This window comes from Netta rufina (genome assembly GCF_964035555.1).
Source record: "Netta rufina genome assembly, chromosome: Z".
NCBI lineage: Eukaryota > Metazoa > Chordata > Aves > Anseriformes > Anatidae > Netta > Netta rufina.
Window position 1 is genome coordinate 48,467,638 of NC_140126.1, and position 13,859 is coordinate 48,481,496.

The 13,859-nt window shown below is 48.8% G+C and overlaps 1 protein-coding gene across 1 annotated transcript in view; it reads left to right on the plus strand.

Moving 5' to 3' along the window:
* The window catches only part of LOC311221582 (PH and SEC7 domain-containing protein 3-like), a gene marked incomplete at its 5' end in the record, with an annotated part of 98,336 nt that overhangs the window by 20,979 nt on the left and 63,498 nt on the right, over window positions 1–13,859 (plus strand). Inside the window, 2 exons of the mRNA XM_084305658.1 lie at window positions 4,176–5,240; window positions 6,589–6,981. Coding sequence (XP_084161784.1) covers window positions 4,176–5,240; window positions 6,589–6,981 — 1,458 coding nt within the window. The remainder of the gene's footprint in view (window positions 1–4,175; window positions 5,241–6,588; window positions 6,982–13,859) is intronic.

A 13,859-nucleotide genomic window follows, 5' to 3' on the forward strand; every position in this document is an offset into this window, starting at 1 on the left:
CTGTGATCTGTTCATTAAACTTTGTCACCCAGAGATCGTTTCCTTGCAGTGCACCCATTGTTTTTACGGCCCTAATTTGCCATTTACAAATAAAGGCAATAAATGCCCGCAACAGAAGATCAATGGTATGGTTCTGCATGCAGTCTCACCTATGTGCTGCTAGCGATCAGCGCAAGGAGCTGCAGAGAAATAAAATGCAAGATGCCTGCACTGTTGTGTGAACCCTTCCAGCTCAGTAACGCTGAAAAGCCATCAGGCGCCTTCTGCTCTGAAACCAGCACGCCACTCTCAGGATCACCATGCTGCCCCTTTATTCCTCTTACAATACCCGGCAGTTAAGCACAAACATCTCCCTGGCATATCATCAGGCAGCCTGTGCTGGAGGAGATTTTTTTTTTCCCCCTGCAAGCTGCCAAGGTGGACTCCTTAGCTCCGGCGATAGACTGAATGAGACTGCAGTTCCCCCATCAGTTTCATAATACTCAGAAAGCTTCCATTTACATCATTGTGTGCAGTGCAGGGCAGCAGCTGCCAGGAAATTTGAAACTATTTTGATTCCAGTTGACTAGAACAGCAGCAATTGAATTAGCTGGTATCGCTATAGATAAACTGATGATCTGTGCATTTTATTTCTTTGACCAATGGGTAACTGCTGGAGCTACAGTAACCTCTGTGAGTAAGGAGACTGTTCAAGCAAATATATCTGATTTCTCTAGCTAGCTAATCTGTCTATCTATCTATCTATATACTGCATAGAGAGAGAGACACACACCATTCTTTTGTAAAATGTACCTGTAAACAAAATGTCTGTCTATGCTTGTAACTTGTGTTTTGCTTCCTAGAATTTCCTTTTATTATGCTGTAGACAAGCTTGATTGAAACGGAGTGGCTATTTACCTATGAAATATCATATCTATGCCTGATTTAAGTCATGAATTCTTTCAACCTCTAGTCATACGAAAGGCTGACAGCTGCTGTTAGGTTATATTTGCCCATTTTCTCGCCACTCGCCCCCGTGCTGTTTTAGCTCTTTCTCTCTCCTTTTCATTTTTTTTTTTTTTTGCTTTGTTGAAAGAAGCCACCTTCAATGCAAAGTAGAAATTGGTGTTACCTGAGAGTGTGTGTCCTTTCATTGTTTGTTTGGTGGTGGGTATTTTTTTCCCTGCTCATCTTCAGTGCGGTCCTTAAATTTTGTTGTTGCCTTTCTAGCCTTGTTTGTAATGCAGTCATATTGGGGGATGGGGTTGCACAGGATATGCCAGTAGCTGCAGCAAGACATGATGCTGTGGTGGTGGATGGGAATAAGGGAGGAGTTTCCCTTAAAGAGCTCAAGCTCCTCCAGACTTGGGCACCTGAAGCGGTGCACGGAGCCTTGGGGAAGGCTTTGCCCCTTCCAGGAGCTGCTGGTGGTGGTGGTGATGGTGGTGGTGATGGTGGTGTGCTGCAAGGAGCGGAGGCCTCAGCAGCGTGGTGTGTGGTGCTGCCTGAGGCAGGGGGAACAGGCTGTCGCTTTGATGCCACATTTGATATTTGTTTTTCATCAGGCAATGTCAGGCAATGAATTAGGCAATGTTTCTCCAGGATGCTCTGCAGGGGAGAACCCCATTTGCTTGTGGTAACAAACTGCAGCAGCAGAAGTCCTCCCAGAGCATTGCTGCTGCGACCTCAGGGTAGAAAAGGCCTTAGGTTTCTACTGTGATGGTGCCCAGGTGAAACACTTGCAGCTTGCACGTATGGCAAGCTCCTGTACGTCTCTGTGGGCCTGTGTGTTCTGTACTCATGGCTTTTCCTGACCGTACCAGGCTTGCCAGAGGGTCGTGTTTGCTTGGGAGTAGGTTGTGAAAGATGTTCAGGAGGAGAAGCAAAGCAGGAACTTGTTCGGGACTGTTCACTGCTGTAAGCGGTGGCCATCGGTGATGGATGGGGCGCGCGGCAGTGTGTGCGGCATTCACTGCCAGAAAGAAGGCCTCCTCTGTTTTCCCTCCTGTCAGTTCAGAAGCTAAGATAGCAATTAGCAGAGACGAGCCTGGCCCCTTGGCAGGAGCTGTGCGCGGTGCCTTGTTGGGGCTTGGCCTCCAGTGTGTGTTGGCTGCAGCCCAGCCCCGTGGGGGGCCAGGGGGACACCAATGCCCCGGGCTTCCTTCCAAGGGGCTGAGTGTGTGGGTCAGAGGGAGGCATGGGGGTCCCTGCTTGTGTGGGCACTTCCCATTGCCTTCCTTCGGGATGTGCAGAGGCCAGGGCATGGCCATGTGCCTCGCCATGGTGCTGGGGATTTGGAGCTGGAGCAGCATCTGCCATGGGGGACACCCCCTCTGGTGGGTCTGCAAGCTGAGAGTTGCTGTAGGTAGAGCTGAGCCCTCCAAGAAGGGTTTACTGACATCTACAGTGATGGGGCAGCAGCCAGCATTAATGCTGCAGCACCTAAACGCTGTGTGGATGTGAGACTGAATTTGTATACACTGGGGGCTGTTTACCTGGGGCTCCCAATCACTTAGAAAAAGCACTGTGCCTGGAGATGCCTGTGTGGAGAAAAGATACCACAGCCTTCTTCAAACTCCTCTGGTATACCCACACCTGTGGGCTTGGAAACTCTGTGACAAAGGCAGGCTAGCAGTGCAGATGTGGACAGGCCATCTCTGCTCCTCACAGCCCTGTGAGACCTTTCTCTTTGCTCTGAGGCTGCATGACTTTTGCAGCAGAGGTCCCTGCTTTGCCCAGGCACTGTCCTTAACAACAGTCAAGTCATGTAGGTGAAACCTGAAGTTTAAATCAGGAGTGATTAAATCAAAGGCATAGAGATTCTAGAGAACCTGCTGGGGAAGAGGCTGTGGTTTGGTGTAGTCCGAGTCTGTCATCTTGATCCTTTGCATACACACACACCATGTGTGGTATTTACCCTGTGGATAGAGCTACTGGCTAGTTAGCTGCCAGGTGTGACCTGCTTCTCCTTGTCTTTACAAACTGCTGGCAGATATATAGCCACATTCATGCGGTGCTGAACTCGTGTTAACTTACTCTCCCTTTTACCTTGAAAATCATTAACTACAGCTACATGGCTTCCCCCTCAGCAATGGCTTGTGGCCAGCTCAGAGAGCAGACAGGCATGGGTTTGCAGAGCAGCACCCAGTGATGCCCCCCCCAGCAGGGCAAAGTGTCCAGATGCAAGTGGGTGTCTGGTTTCAGAGGTGTGCCTCTTGACATTTTTTGGAGTAGGTGATTGGGTTTAGCCTCCTCATTGTTTGCTTTAAAGAAATTTAAACTCCAGGCTATGTCTTTCCAGAAGTGTGCAGAGAATGCAGCTGCTGCTGCTTTTTTCCAAAAGCTCAGCTCCAGCTTGGACCGTAATATCAGGTGGCCAGAATTGCATCAGTGTGCCATCCATGGGTCCCTCTGAGAACAGCTGAGTCTGTGTTACCCAAGAACAATGGGAACCACTGGGTGCTCGGCTCCTTTGAAAATGCCACCATCAGTTTTCGCTCCCTCTCTGTTTACATCCGTTTGAAAAATAGCACGAGTAGGGAGGGGTAGTGAGCTTTTTGTGAAGCACTGAATTTACTTTTTTTTTAGCAGAAAATGTAAGCTACTTGGGATGTGTGCATCACTGCAACATGACCTTCAGTTACCTGAGTTGTTAAAGGAGGAGGGTAGTACTGGCAGAAAGTTTAATTGCCCATTAATTGCTGTATAATTTAACTAATTGGTTTTGTGGGATATGTGGGGTGTGGCTGATTACCTTCCTGGTGTTTCATCTTTGTAAGTGAAAATGACCTTGAAGTATTTTTTAAGTGGAACCACTACATATGGCGCATACTGTGGATGGATGTTAAACTTCTGAGTATCTGCTTCGTTCAGCCTGTGTGTTTGGCGTGTGGCCTCAGACTATTCATGGGCCACTGGGACCCTTTCTGAAGTGTAGCAGACATTTTTGGCATTCCTTCCTCGGCAGTGCAAGCTTCCAACATAGGGCTGCCCAAAAACTCGTATGCAAGAGGACCAGTTGTGGATAGCTGCAGTGTGAGAGCATGCAGAAACGAGTTAAACAGAATGGTATTTTCCCTGCAGGGACAAACACAATTGCTCTGTTCTGAAAGGCTGGGATGCGGTACTTAGGCTTTTTGCTTATGCACAAAGTAGATAAATCCACACTCTTTTTTTTTTTTTTTTTTGGCAGGTAGTGGCCATGGAAGTAACACGTTGCTCCCCCACACCATCATCAATGAATTTCCAGAGTATGGCACTATAGAGCCAAGTGGAGACGCACTCAGGACATCATCAGAGGGCCAGGCAGAGCCTGTGACGTGCAGCCCAGAAGGACGGGACGGTCACCAGGTACCTGGCAGGCCTCCTTCTCAGCCTGTGGCTTCTGTGGACGAGTCTAGAGCTCACGCTAAGGCAGTACAGCTGCATGCTGCGGAAGAAGGCTTACAACCTGCGGGTAACGTGCCAGAGATTATGAAAATCTCTCGACGGCTAGAAGCAACAAAGGTGCAAGAGGGAGCAAATACTTCTCTTGATTCGGAGACACACATGGAAAAAAAGAACGTTCCTGGCAGCCAAAATGTACAGACAGCCAGAGAACCAGTTCCAGCAGGCCAAGAAAAAACCTCAGACATGCCTCTTCCATCTGAACGAACAGCTGAGGAAAAAATGCATTTGATCGTAGGGAAAGATCTGGCTGCAATATGGACTGGAGAAAAGCAGTCCGAGTCCTTGCAAGCCACCAGTAATAAAACTGAGGAGGTCCACACAGCAGAGGAGACAAGCTGTCATAGACCATCTGCGACAAACCTGGAAGCAGCCAGCAGAGTGGAAGGGTGGGCGCATTTCGAGGAGTTTTCAGCGTACAGTCAAGGCAAAATGCAAATGGGTCCTGAGAGGAGGCTCTCTAAAGAGGCAGCTGTGAGCAAACATGTAGAATTTCAAGGGGTGGAGATTTTATGGCTGCAAAAAGCAGAGGAGCAGAGCAAAAAGAAGCATTCACTGCTGGAGACCGCATCCGTGGAGAGGAAGGCATTCCCCAAAACATCCAGCCACCCTGCGCCACCAATGGTCTCCCCGGGCTTGGTTGCCGCTCCGGACAGTGCTTGGAGAGAGATCTGGGAAGACCCCAAGCTGGGAGCTGCCTGTGGAGCTGCTCCTCTGGCGTTGCTTGATGAAAGTGGGGAGGATGAAGTTTTTGTGAAGGACAGAAAGAACCGCGGCGAGGAGGAGACCACTGTGCTAGCGAGAGGCCAGGGCAGGTGAGATGGCTTCTGGGGTTGTGGGGGTTCGGATGAGTGTCTCTTACTGCAAGCACAGGACTTTTGCCTGCCCCTGTAGGAGCTGCTGGTTTGCTATCAGTGGCAACTCAAGATTGTCTGCAGTATGGTGGAAATGGTAATGGTTAGTGTGCAGTGGTGGCCAGTGTGTGAGGCTGGGCTGAGTCCTGTCCACACTGTGCTGATGCAGTTGGATGTCAAACTTGTCTTTGGAAGTGTGAAAGTGTCTTTTGCAGTCTGTCCAGTAACAATTGTGTGGCGAAGCAACTCTGGCAGGTGTAGCCAGGATGGTGTATAGTTACATAGAGGCAACACACAGGCCTGGCCGCATGTGCCCTGGTAGATGTTCTGGTTTCGAGCCAAGTTCGTGCAAGCACAGTGTGAGCACCTCTGTGAGGTTGGATAATGAAAACATTTAGCCAAAGTCAGTTGTGGGTAAATGCAGTGGCGTGCTTTCTGTGTTGTCTACCTGTTCACCTAGGTGTATTTATGAACTGCAGGCTGTTCTTTGTGACAGTGTCACGATTTGCTTGCCCTTTGCTCCTGGCCATGTCTGTAATGGTGTGTGGGGTGCCCCACAGCTGTGGGAAGGCCAGTGGGCCTCACTGGGAAGCACCCAGCCCCTTGGGGCCCTCAGGACTTGCTTTGGTTACTGCCTGGGGCGGCTCTGGTTTCAGCACTGGTGGCGGACAGGTGCCATGAACACCTGAGATCTGCTGCTGCCAGGCCTCAGGCCCTGCTGCCGGGTGAGGGCACGCAGATCTCAGCTTTTGGGCAAAACGAACATATGTGAAAAGCTGCTGGCTTCCCTCAGCTGGAAGGAAAGCTCAAAAAAATAGCCAGTAACCGTACACAGTGCTCTCTCCACCTTGTGTCAGGTGAAGGCCAGGCCCGTGGGGCTCCTTGGCTGGGCTCTTGCTTCTCTCTTATTTCGGAGAGGCCTCCTCCAGTCCCCCAGGGCCACTGGCTGGGCTTGTGGCTCTGTTCTGGCCAACAGGGATGGTGCTAACAGAGAGTATATGATTTAGTGAATGCACTAAATGCACTAGCATCTGGTATTAACTGTTAGGCAATATCATGCCTCCCCCCGCAGTGCTTTTGCCCATAACACTGTTTCCTTTCATGTCCCCAGGACTGTAACAGAGTGGAGAGGGAGATGGTGCTTGTTGTGAGCAGAGGTGGTGTGAGATGCTGGTGGGTTGTCCATGGTGTGGTCTCCTGCACGAAGCACAGACCTTTCTGTCCAGAAAGGTGGAAAACAAGGAGGTCCACTCAAAGGTCCAAACCTAGCTGCCAAACTGAAACGAGCTTGTTTGTGCTTAATTTCTAGGATCATGGAGGAGGGGGAAGCCGCCGTGGGAGGATATGAAGATGTCCTTGGACAGAGGCACTCTGACGTCTCCACTGATCTGTACAGCTCGCAGTTCGAAAACATCCTAGACAATGCCTCTTTATACTATAGCGCGGAGTCACTGGAGACGTTATACTCGGAGCCTGACAGCTACTTCAGCTTCGAGATGCCACTCACTCCGATGATCCAGCAGCGCATGAAGGAGGGCAGTCAGTTTTTAGAACGGACTTCAGCCTCAGGACAGACGGATGTCTTTCAGCTTCCCCCTGACGGGGAAGCAAAGAGCTGCTGTGAAGGGATCGCCAATGGTTTAAGGGATGTAAGTGAAACGCTCTTCAGAGGAGATGTCACAGAAGTTCCTCGTTTGGAAAGGTAAAAGTAGTGGATAAGCTTTCTGTGTGTGTGCTTAATTGTTCTGATGCCTGTGTGCTGAAGCAGACTGTCTCAGAGTGTAGTTATGACTCTGCACGCTGCACGTTTTCTACACCAAATGATTTTCAGTGTAACAGAGTCAGGTGCAGAAGAGAAAAGAGCCGTCCAAACCTGCTGTTTTATTAGAAAGTGCAAATTTACATGTTTTTTGTAGGTGTCTCTGTCATAGTTGTGTCAATAAAAGGCTGGCCTGTATTGTAGCATCTGTGGGACTTGTCCCTGGAGGAGTTAGCTACCTGCTATAAATAAACACTGTTCATCTCCTCTTACACCTGAATTTGCTTACAGCAATTTTAGGAAGAATGAAATCTGTGCACATGCACAAGATGTCCAAATGCAGCTTATGATCTGGATGTTATAGATGTGTCTTTTGGCATGGCTTTTTCTCTCATGAGACCAGCAGGAATTTTGCTGGTTTCTTCAGCTGGGACGAGGTTTTGCTCCCACTGCGTCCTAGCAGTTGCACTAGTTAACTGATTTGTTTTACTAGTGCAGTAGCAACTGACTGAAAGAGGAAGCAAAAAAATTTTTGTTGCAAAAATACTGAAGATCTCTGTTTAGGTAAAGGGAGAGGCAAAGAAACCTAGTAAGAGAAGAGTTGTGTGAGAAATAAACACTGGACTAAGTGGTCAGAAGATGCTGTGTATTTATATAAACTTGCTCTATGAGCAAACGTCCCTCATAATGTGTTGGTCAAAGAGAGATGGGGATATTGAGAGGCAGCAACGCACAAAGTGGGGGAGCTACAGCCAAAGGCAGTAATGTTTTTTTTATTTCTCAGCAGTAATGAGGGGTGAGAGACCTCACAAATGACGAAGATACCTCAGGTCACCATCCTGCAGGGACGGGCTGTTATCTCAGAGCCCTTAGACTATTCCATTAGATGGGACTAGTCTAGTCTAGGTATTCCGGAGCATGAGTGGTAGGAGGTCTTTTATGTGTTTTAGTCCTTTTGTGCAAGTGTGAAAGAAGTCCTTTGAGCGGAGGTAGTTTTTCCAGCTTCATGGATTAAGGTACAGTTTGCCCTTAAAAGATCAGGCGGAACTTAGTAGTTCGGGTATTTCATCAATTTCACAGGAAAAGGGGTGTTTAAATCTTGTGCAACCTTGAGCTGCTTGGTGCCAATTAATAAAAAGTGACTGCTAATCTGCTACAAGGAGTTTAGAGCCAGAAACTGAGGTCAGTCCTGACACTTGGCAGCTTGTGCTTCTGCTAAAACCTGAGATTGCCGTAAGACTGGAGTAGTGGAAGACAAGCAGCACATACAAACCCTGGTCTGATACCCCATAGCTGTAGTCTCAAGTGTCCCACCTAGTGAAAAGTACCATCAGGTAAGGTCCACATTGGCTTGTCAAGGCAGAAGTTTTAATGAAGACAAGGTGAGCTTAGGTAATGCTTGTTAACATGTTATTTGCCTATTTAGTATGAATTTCATGCAGAATGAAGCTCGATTGAGTTTAAATTTGCAACCACAGTGAAATACCAACAGAGGCTTTCAAAAATTCTTTCCCCTCCCTTCCCTTACTATACAAAGAAGAAAGAAATGTTCGTAAGAGTGGTTTTGTGGCAAAGCCCTCCTGTTGTAATCCACAAGGTGCTGGTAAGAGCAAACCCTGAGCTCGCTCTCTTACGGCAGGTACGGGTAAAGAGCGTAGCTGCAGCAGAGCTGCCAGCCACGGATGTGCCCAGATGGGTAATCCTCCAGACAATAACTCAATTAACCACCCCCCCACAGCGATATTCTAATATTTTATTGTATTACACCAGGGCACAGATGGCTGGCAGATCATGTTTGCCTTACTGTTGGGAGCCAGAGGGGAGCCACGGTGTTGTCGTGTGCTGTTAAGGAGCGCAGCGTGCGTGCTGGGGGTCCTATGGGATTTATTTCCTATGGGGGGATTGAGGCAGACTGTCACCGCGATGCTTGTTATGAACCAGAAACACCTGCCTAAACTGCAGGTGTTTCTAAGGTGTTTCTGTTCCTAAGAGGAATAACAGTACGTGGTTGTGTTGCCTGAAGCAACCCTGAACTGCTTTTCTCACCCGCATGACACTTGTGAGGTATCCTTCGCTCCTTCTGCTACAGGACACCATTTCCCACAGCACTGCAAAACCCTACCAGCTTCAAAGATGTTACCACCTCGGTGGAGAGCCTGCCTCTCTCTGCCCAAGCATCGGATGCTCTCCCTGAAGCTGCTGTCCTGCAGCGCAGCCCTGGGCCACCGGAGGGCTCCTCGGGCACAGGAGCAGCGGCAGCAGCAGCCAGCCTTGCAGAGGAGGCAGAGGGATTGGCAAGGGAGGGTGCTCGCAAGGGGGATCCTGCAAAGCTGCAGTCAGGCACGATGAGAAGCCTGCCCCCCACCTTTTTCTTTCCTTTTTTTTTTTTTTTTTTTTGTCTTCCAGAAATCAGCTTCCAGCTGAAAGCAAACAAAAACCGAAACCAAACACTCTGCAGCTCCCTGTGTGCTGGTATTTCGGTGACATAAAAAGCGCGTGGGAAAGTGCGTAGGGGGGAGGACACATCCTGGTACCAGCGCTAATTTATGGGGGAACAGGCTGTGAAATACTGACAGCTCTTCTTGGTCCTGCACAGGAGGAGAGGGTGGATGTGAGAGCAAGAGAGTTAATGGCTTACACCTGGAAATTGCATGCAGCGTGTCTATTGCAGGAGGAGAAGCAGGTGTTCCTCATGGTGAGGGTATCTTGGGAGCAGGCAGTCAGCACCACAATCCTTTTGGGTCTCTGTGGAGGGATCCTGAGCATTAATGGCCCGCAGACCCTAGATGGCGTGAGGTTTTAATGCACGGCACACGCGTAACCACGTCTTCTCATGAGTAAGTGGGAGGGTAACATCCTTTTCGGCTCTTAGGAAATCACTGGCTCTGGGAGGGGTCAGCTCTGGTATGTGAAGGCCAGTCACATGCCTTCAGAAACAGAAAAAAAAAAAGGGAAAAAAATGATTAAAGGCTCGCGGGCTGCAAGTTCCTATGGGCTTCTTCGTGTCCGGGTACTTCGTCCCTGCTGTCCTATCGGCTGCCAGCTGTGGTTAAATGCAGTAAGTCCCAATGCAAGCTGTGTGATGCTGACCATGCCTCCTCTGATGGGAACCTGTGGTTTTTCTGTGGGACAGGTGGGATGCCAGCTGGCCTGCAGGTTATCCGTGCGGGTCCTCGCAGAAGGACAGGTTGGCATGCTTTGCAAAGCAGAGCTTATTTGCCCTCTGCATCTGGCTCAGAGGAAAGGAGAAGGGGAAGCTTGAGGTAGTTGTGCGTGGTGTTTATGTTCTTTCAGGAACAACTTCAGCTCTTGTCATTATTTTGGTTTAACCTCTTTTGTAGTTACGTGTTACTCACCTCTGGCGAAAAACAAATTTTTGCTGCTGAGGTGGGCTTAATTTTCCCCAGATGGGGGTGGGAGAGCCGGGAGGAGGGGGAGTGTGCGTGAGTTTCTGGACCTGACTGATAGCCTCTCTGTGTATAGAGCACCATGGGGGTCCTTGTGGGGCGTGCTGAGCCAGAAGGTGCCAGTAATGAAGCTTTGCAGAGTTAATAACAATATTGTGTTTGGGCTGCATTTGGTCCTGTGACCTCCAAGCTATCCACACAGAGGCGTGCAAGTCCCTACAGCCACCTGTATGCAGGATGTGACCCTCCTCCTGCCTCAGTTTGGTGTGTCATGTGGAGAAAGAGAGGGCTCAGGCTCAGCATCTGGGTTGTGGTCTTACTCAGAGAGGCAAGAAAGAAGAGTATTTGCAAGGTGCTACTGAGCTCGAGTTTGCACCGTCCAAAGTAGGTGTAATCATTCACACGAAATCACAGTGGGAAGAAGGTATTTCCAAAGCAGTAAGATAAAGCTCACTTTCTCCTCAGGTATCTTTGCTATATACACAGTGAGCGACAGAACATCTGCGTGTCTGTAAGCATGGAGTTCTCTCTGTGATGATAATCTTTCTTTCTACTTTCTAACTTTAAACAGAGAATTTGTTTTAGTCACTTTCCTGCATTCTTTGTAGCAGACTTTGCATTCCCTCTTCCCTTCTGTGTTCAGATTGTATCAGAACAAGAAAGGAGGAAAAAAAATCCAACTTCTGGCATTTGTCTTCCTGAGTTGTCTTGGAAGGTGTGGTCTCTGTTGGTAGGACATAGCCCGAGATTTTTGCAAATCCAGAGAGAAAAGAAAAAAAAAATCTGTATTGCAACTTCTAATCCTTGAAAATGCTAACTATTTGCCACCTGCCATCATCTTCAAAGAACTGCTGTTGCTCAGCAAATTTTGCAAGTCTTGTTATGTGTATTTATTTTTTTTTTCCTAGCAGTGCAAACTCTAATTTAGTCACATATGTGTTCTTCCGTAGTTCAAGGGGTGGTGGTGGGGAACAAGCTCCTTAAAGCAATCTGGTAGTTCTCAGAATAAATGCACGTGAATGTAGACTGTACTTCCCAGTGGCTGTCAGATTACTCTGAATGTTTGGGCCTCTCAAACTCTCGTAGTAGTTCCCAGCTGTTTTCCTTCTTCTGCATGTAGGTCATTTCCAGTACTTTCTGTACTTGTGCTTTACTTACTTCTTTTTGGAGACAGTAAACTTTGTCAATAGATAAAAATCAGTTTTGATTCTACTCTCCCGGTTGATTCTCCTAATTTTCCTCCCAGTTTATCAGTATTCTGTATGCCAGTTAGACTTCTGGCTTTCAGTGCACATTTTATTTTTCCAGTGGTAGCTTATATTTGATTTTCAATATAAATGTGAGGCTCATTGCTTGCATATTTAACGTGTAACCTTTATTCATTAACTTTATTAGTCTGTCTAACAGCAGCCTAGTAGGACTCTTCCCATCTGAAGACTCCCCTTGAGTCTTGGCTGATGTTTTTTCACTTAGCATGAAGCCTACCCAAAGTCTACATGCTCCTTAGTGGCTGCTTCTTGTCCTTCGTGACCACCTCACTTCGGAATGAACTCGGGGATCCCAGAGAGCTGGGGCTTTCAGGAGGTGTTGCCATCCACCATCCTCTGCTTTGGAAGTACGGAGAAGCACGTGGTGAACAGTGTTCAGATGACTGCTGGCTGCTTGAATGTTCACTGCAGCCCAATGCCAGGTTTGGTTTCCTCATCTGGGTGTGCCTTTAAGCAGTGTAGTTGGGAGCAGTTGCCACTTCCTCCCAGCCGGTGTCTTTTTTGGCTGCCTGGTTCTGCATGTTTTGGCGAGCTGGCCCTGCTGTGATGGATGGGTCAGTCACGCTCCTCGCTGCTCCCGCTGCTGGCAGCGTGTGACAGAAGCGGAGCTCTCTGTAGTTGCCTTTTTCTGCCAATTCTCCCCGGAAAATACCCATTTAGAAAAATGGGATCTACTTCCCAAATCACTGCAATGACAGCAACAGCAGCTGCAGCTTCAGCAATTAGGAAATAAGCTCATCGTTTCTGTACAGAAGGAGTGATGCAACAGCGTGGTGAATGGGACTGTGCTCTGAAAAGGCTTACCGTGAGGAAAGGGAGCAGAAATCACCCTTGGACCTGTCTGACAGTGGGTCGAGGCTGCTGTGTTCCCAGGTGCATCTTCAGAGGTGCAGAAACTGTATCTCACCCCATTTTTTTTTCCCCTTCAAAATGCAAAAAATGCCCAGAATAAGGAAATGTATTCTGAGGAGTATTGCTGGTTGTTGTCACAGAAGGCTGAATGCATCCAATGTGTCTGCAGCCAGAGAGCAAGCAAGCACGTGCCAGAGTGCATTTGCTTACACGTGGGCTACTGCATCTGCCATTAGGAAATGCAGAAGCGTGGATACGGAGTGGTAAAAATCCAGGTAAAGACAGAGTCCAGGTGTAATCTGCAGCAGCAAATTTCTGTAGCTCTTCTGAACCTGTGGCAGCGTTTTGGTGGATGAGGATTTGTCTCACAGGTTAGTAACATCAACAATGTTGAGCCACTCTGGTCAGCGTGGTGTTCCCTGCAGAAGGGTGGCATCGGTATTGAGGCTCTGAAAGGACAGAATGAGTTTGCCTCTGCTCTGGCTAACATGGTGCTTGCGGTGCAAGTTTAGTAAGAGTTTGTAAAACTGCTTCCAGCTCCTAAATACACTGTTGTTTTAGGGAGAAAAAAAAAGGGCTGCTGACTCCTCGCCTCCTCAGGTCCCAGCCTCCTCCGAAAATAAAGCAAACGAGACCAAAATCCAAGAGCCGACGGCGACAGAAAAAGAAAAGCGCGTGGCAGCCGCTGAGTCCACGGCACAAAGCGCTCAGTGTGAAGCTGTCAGCGGCCCAGCTCCTCAGCTGGCACGCGTTGGCAGGTCTCCAGTGAAGCCAGAGACATGCAGGTCAGGAAGCCTCCATTCACCGAAACCCCTGCCAGCCCCGAGGCGCAGCCTGTTGTCTCATCCATTAGCCACGTCTGGCTGCTGCCGGTCAGGCCCCCTCCGAATTATTGCGGGTCGCCTCTCGTCCTCCAGGTTTCTGCCAGCAGAGAGGCAGCAGCGAGGAGGCATGCAGGGCTTCGCAGGCAATGCAGCAGCACCAGTGAAGAGCGAGGCACGTGGCATGTGGGCACCTCATTAGCACAGCTGGGTGAGCTGGGGAATGTTTTTTTTTTTTTTTTTTTTTTGTTATTTTCTCCTCCCACTTTAACTGCTTAAGCCTTTTTCATATTATTATTGTTATCTGTTCTTTTTGAAGAAAGGCAGTCTGTTTCACTGCCACAAAGCTGCTGTGGCGTGAGGCTGCCCACACTGAAGTGCTCCGACTGCAGCTTGCAGAGGAAGGCACGGCGCCCGAATTTTTACGAGTCTATTTTCCTCCCTGCCCAGGGACCGTCCGGGCCAGCTGCCCG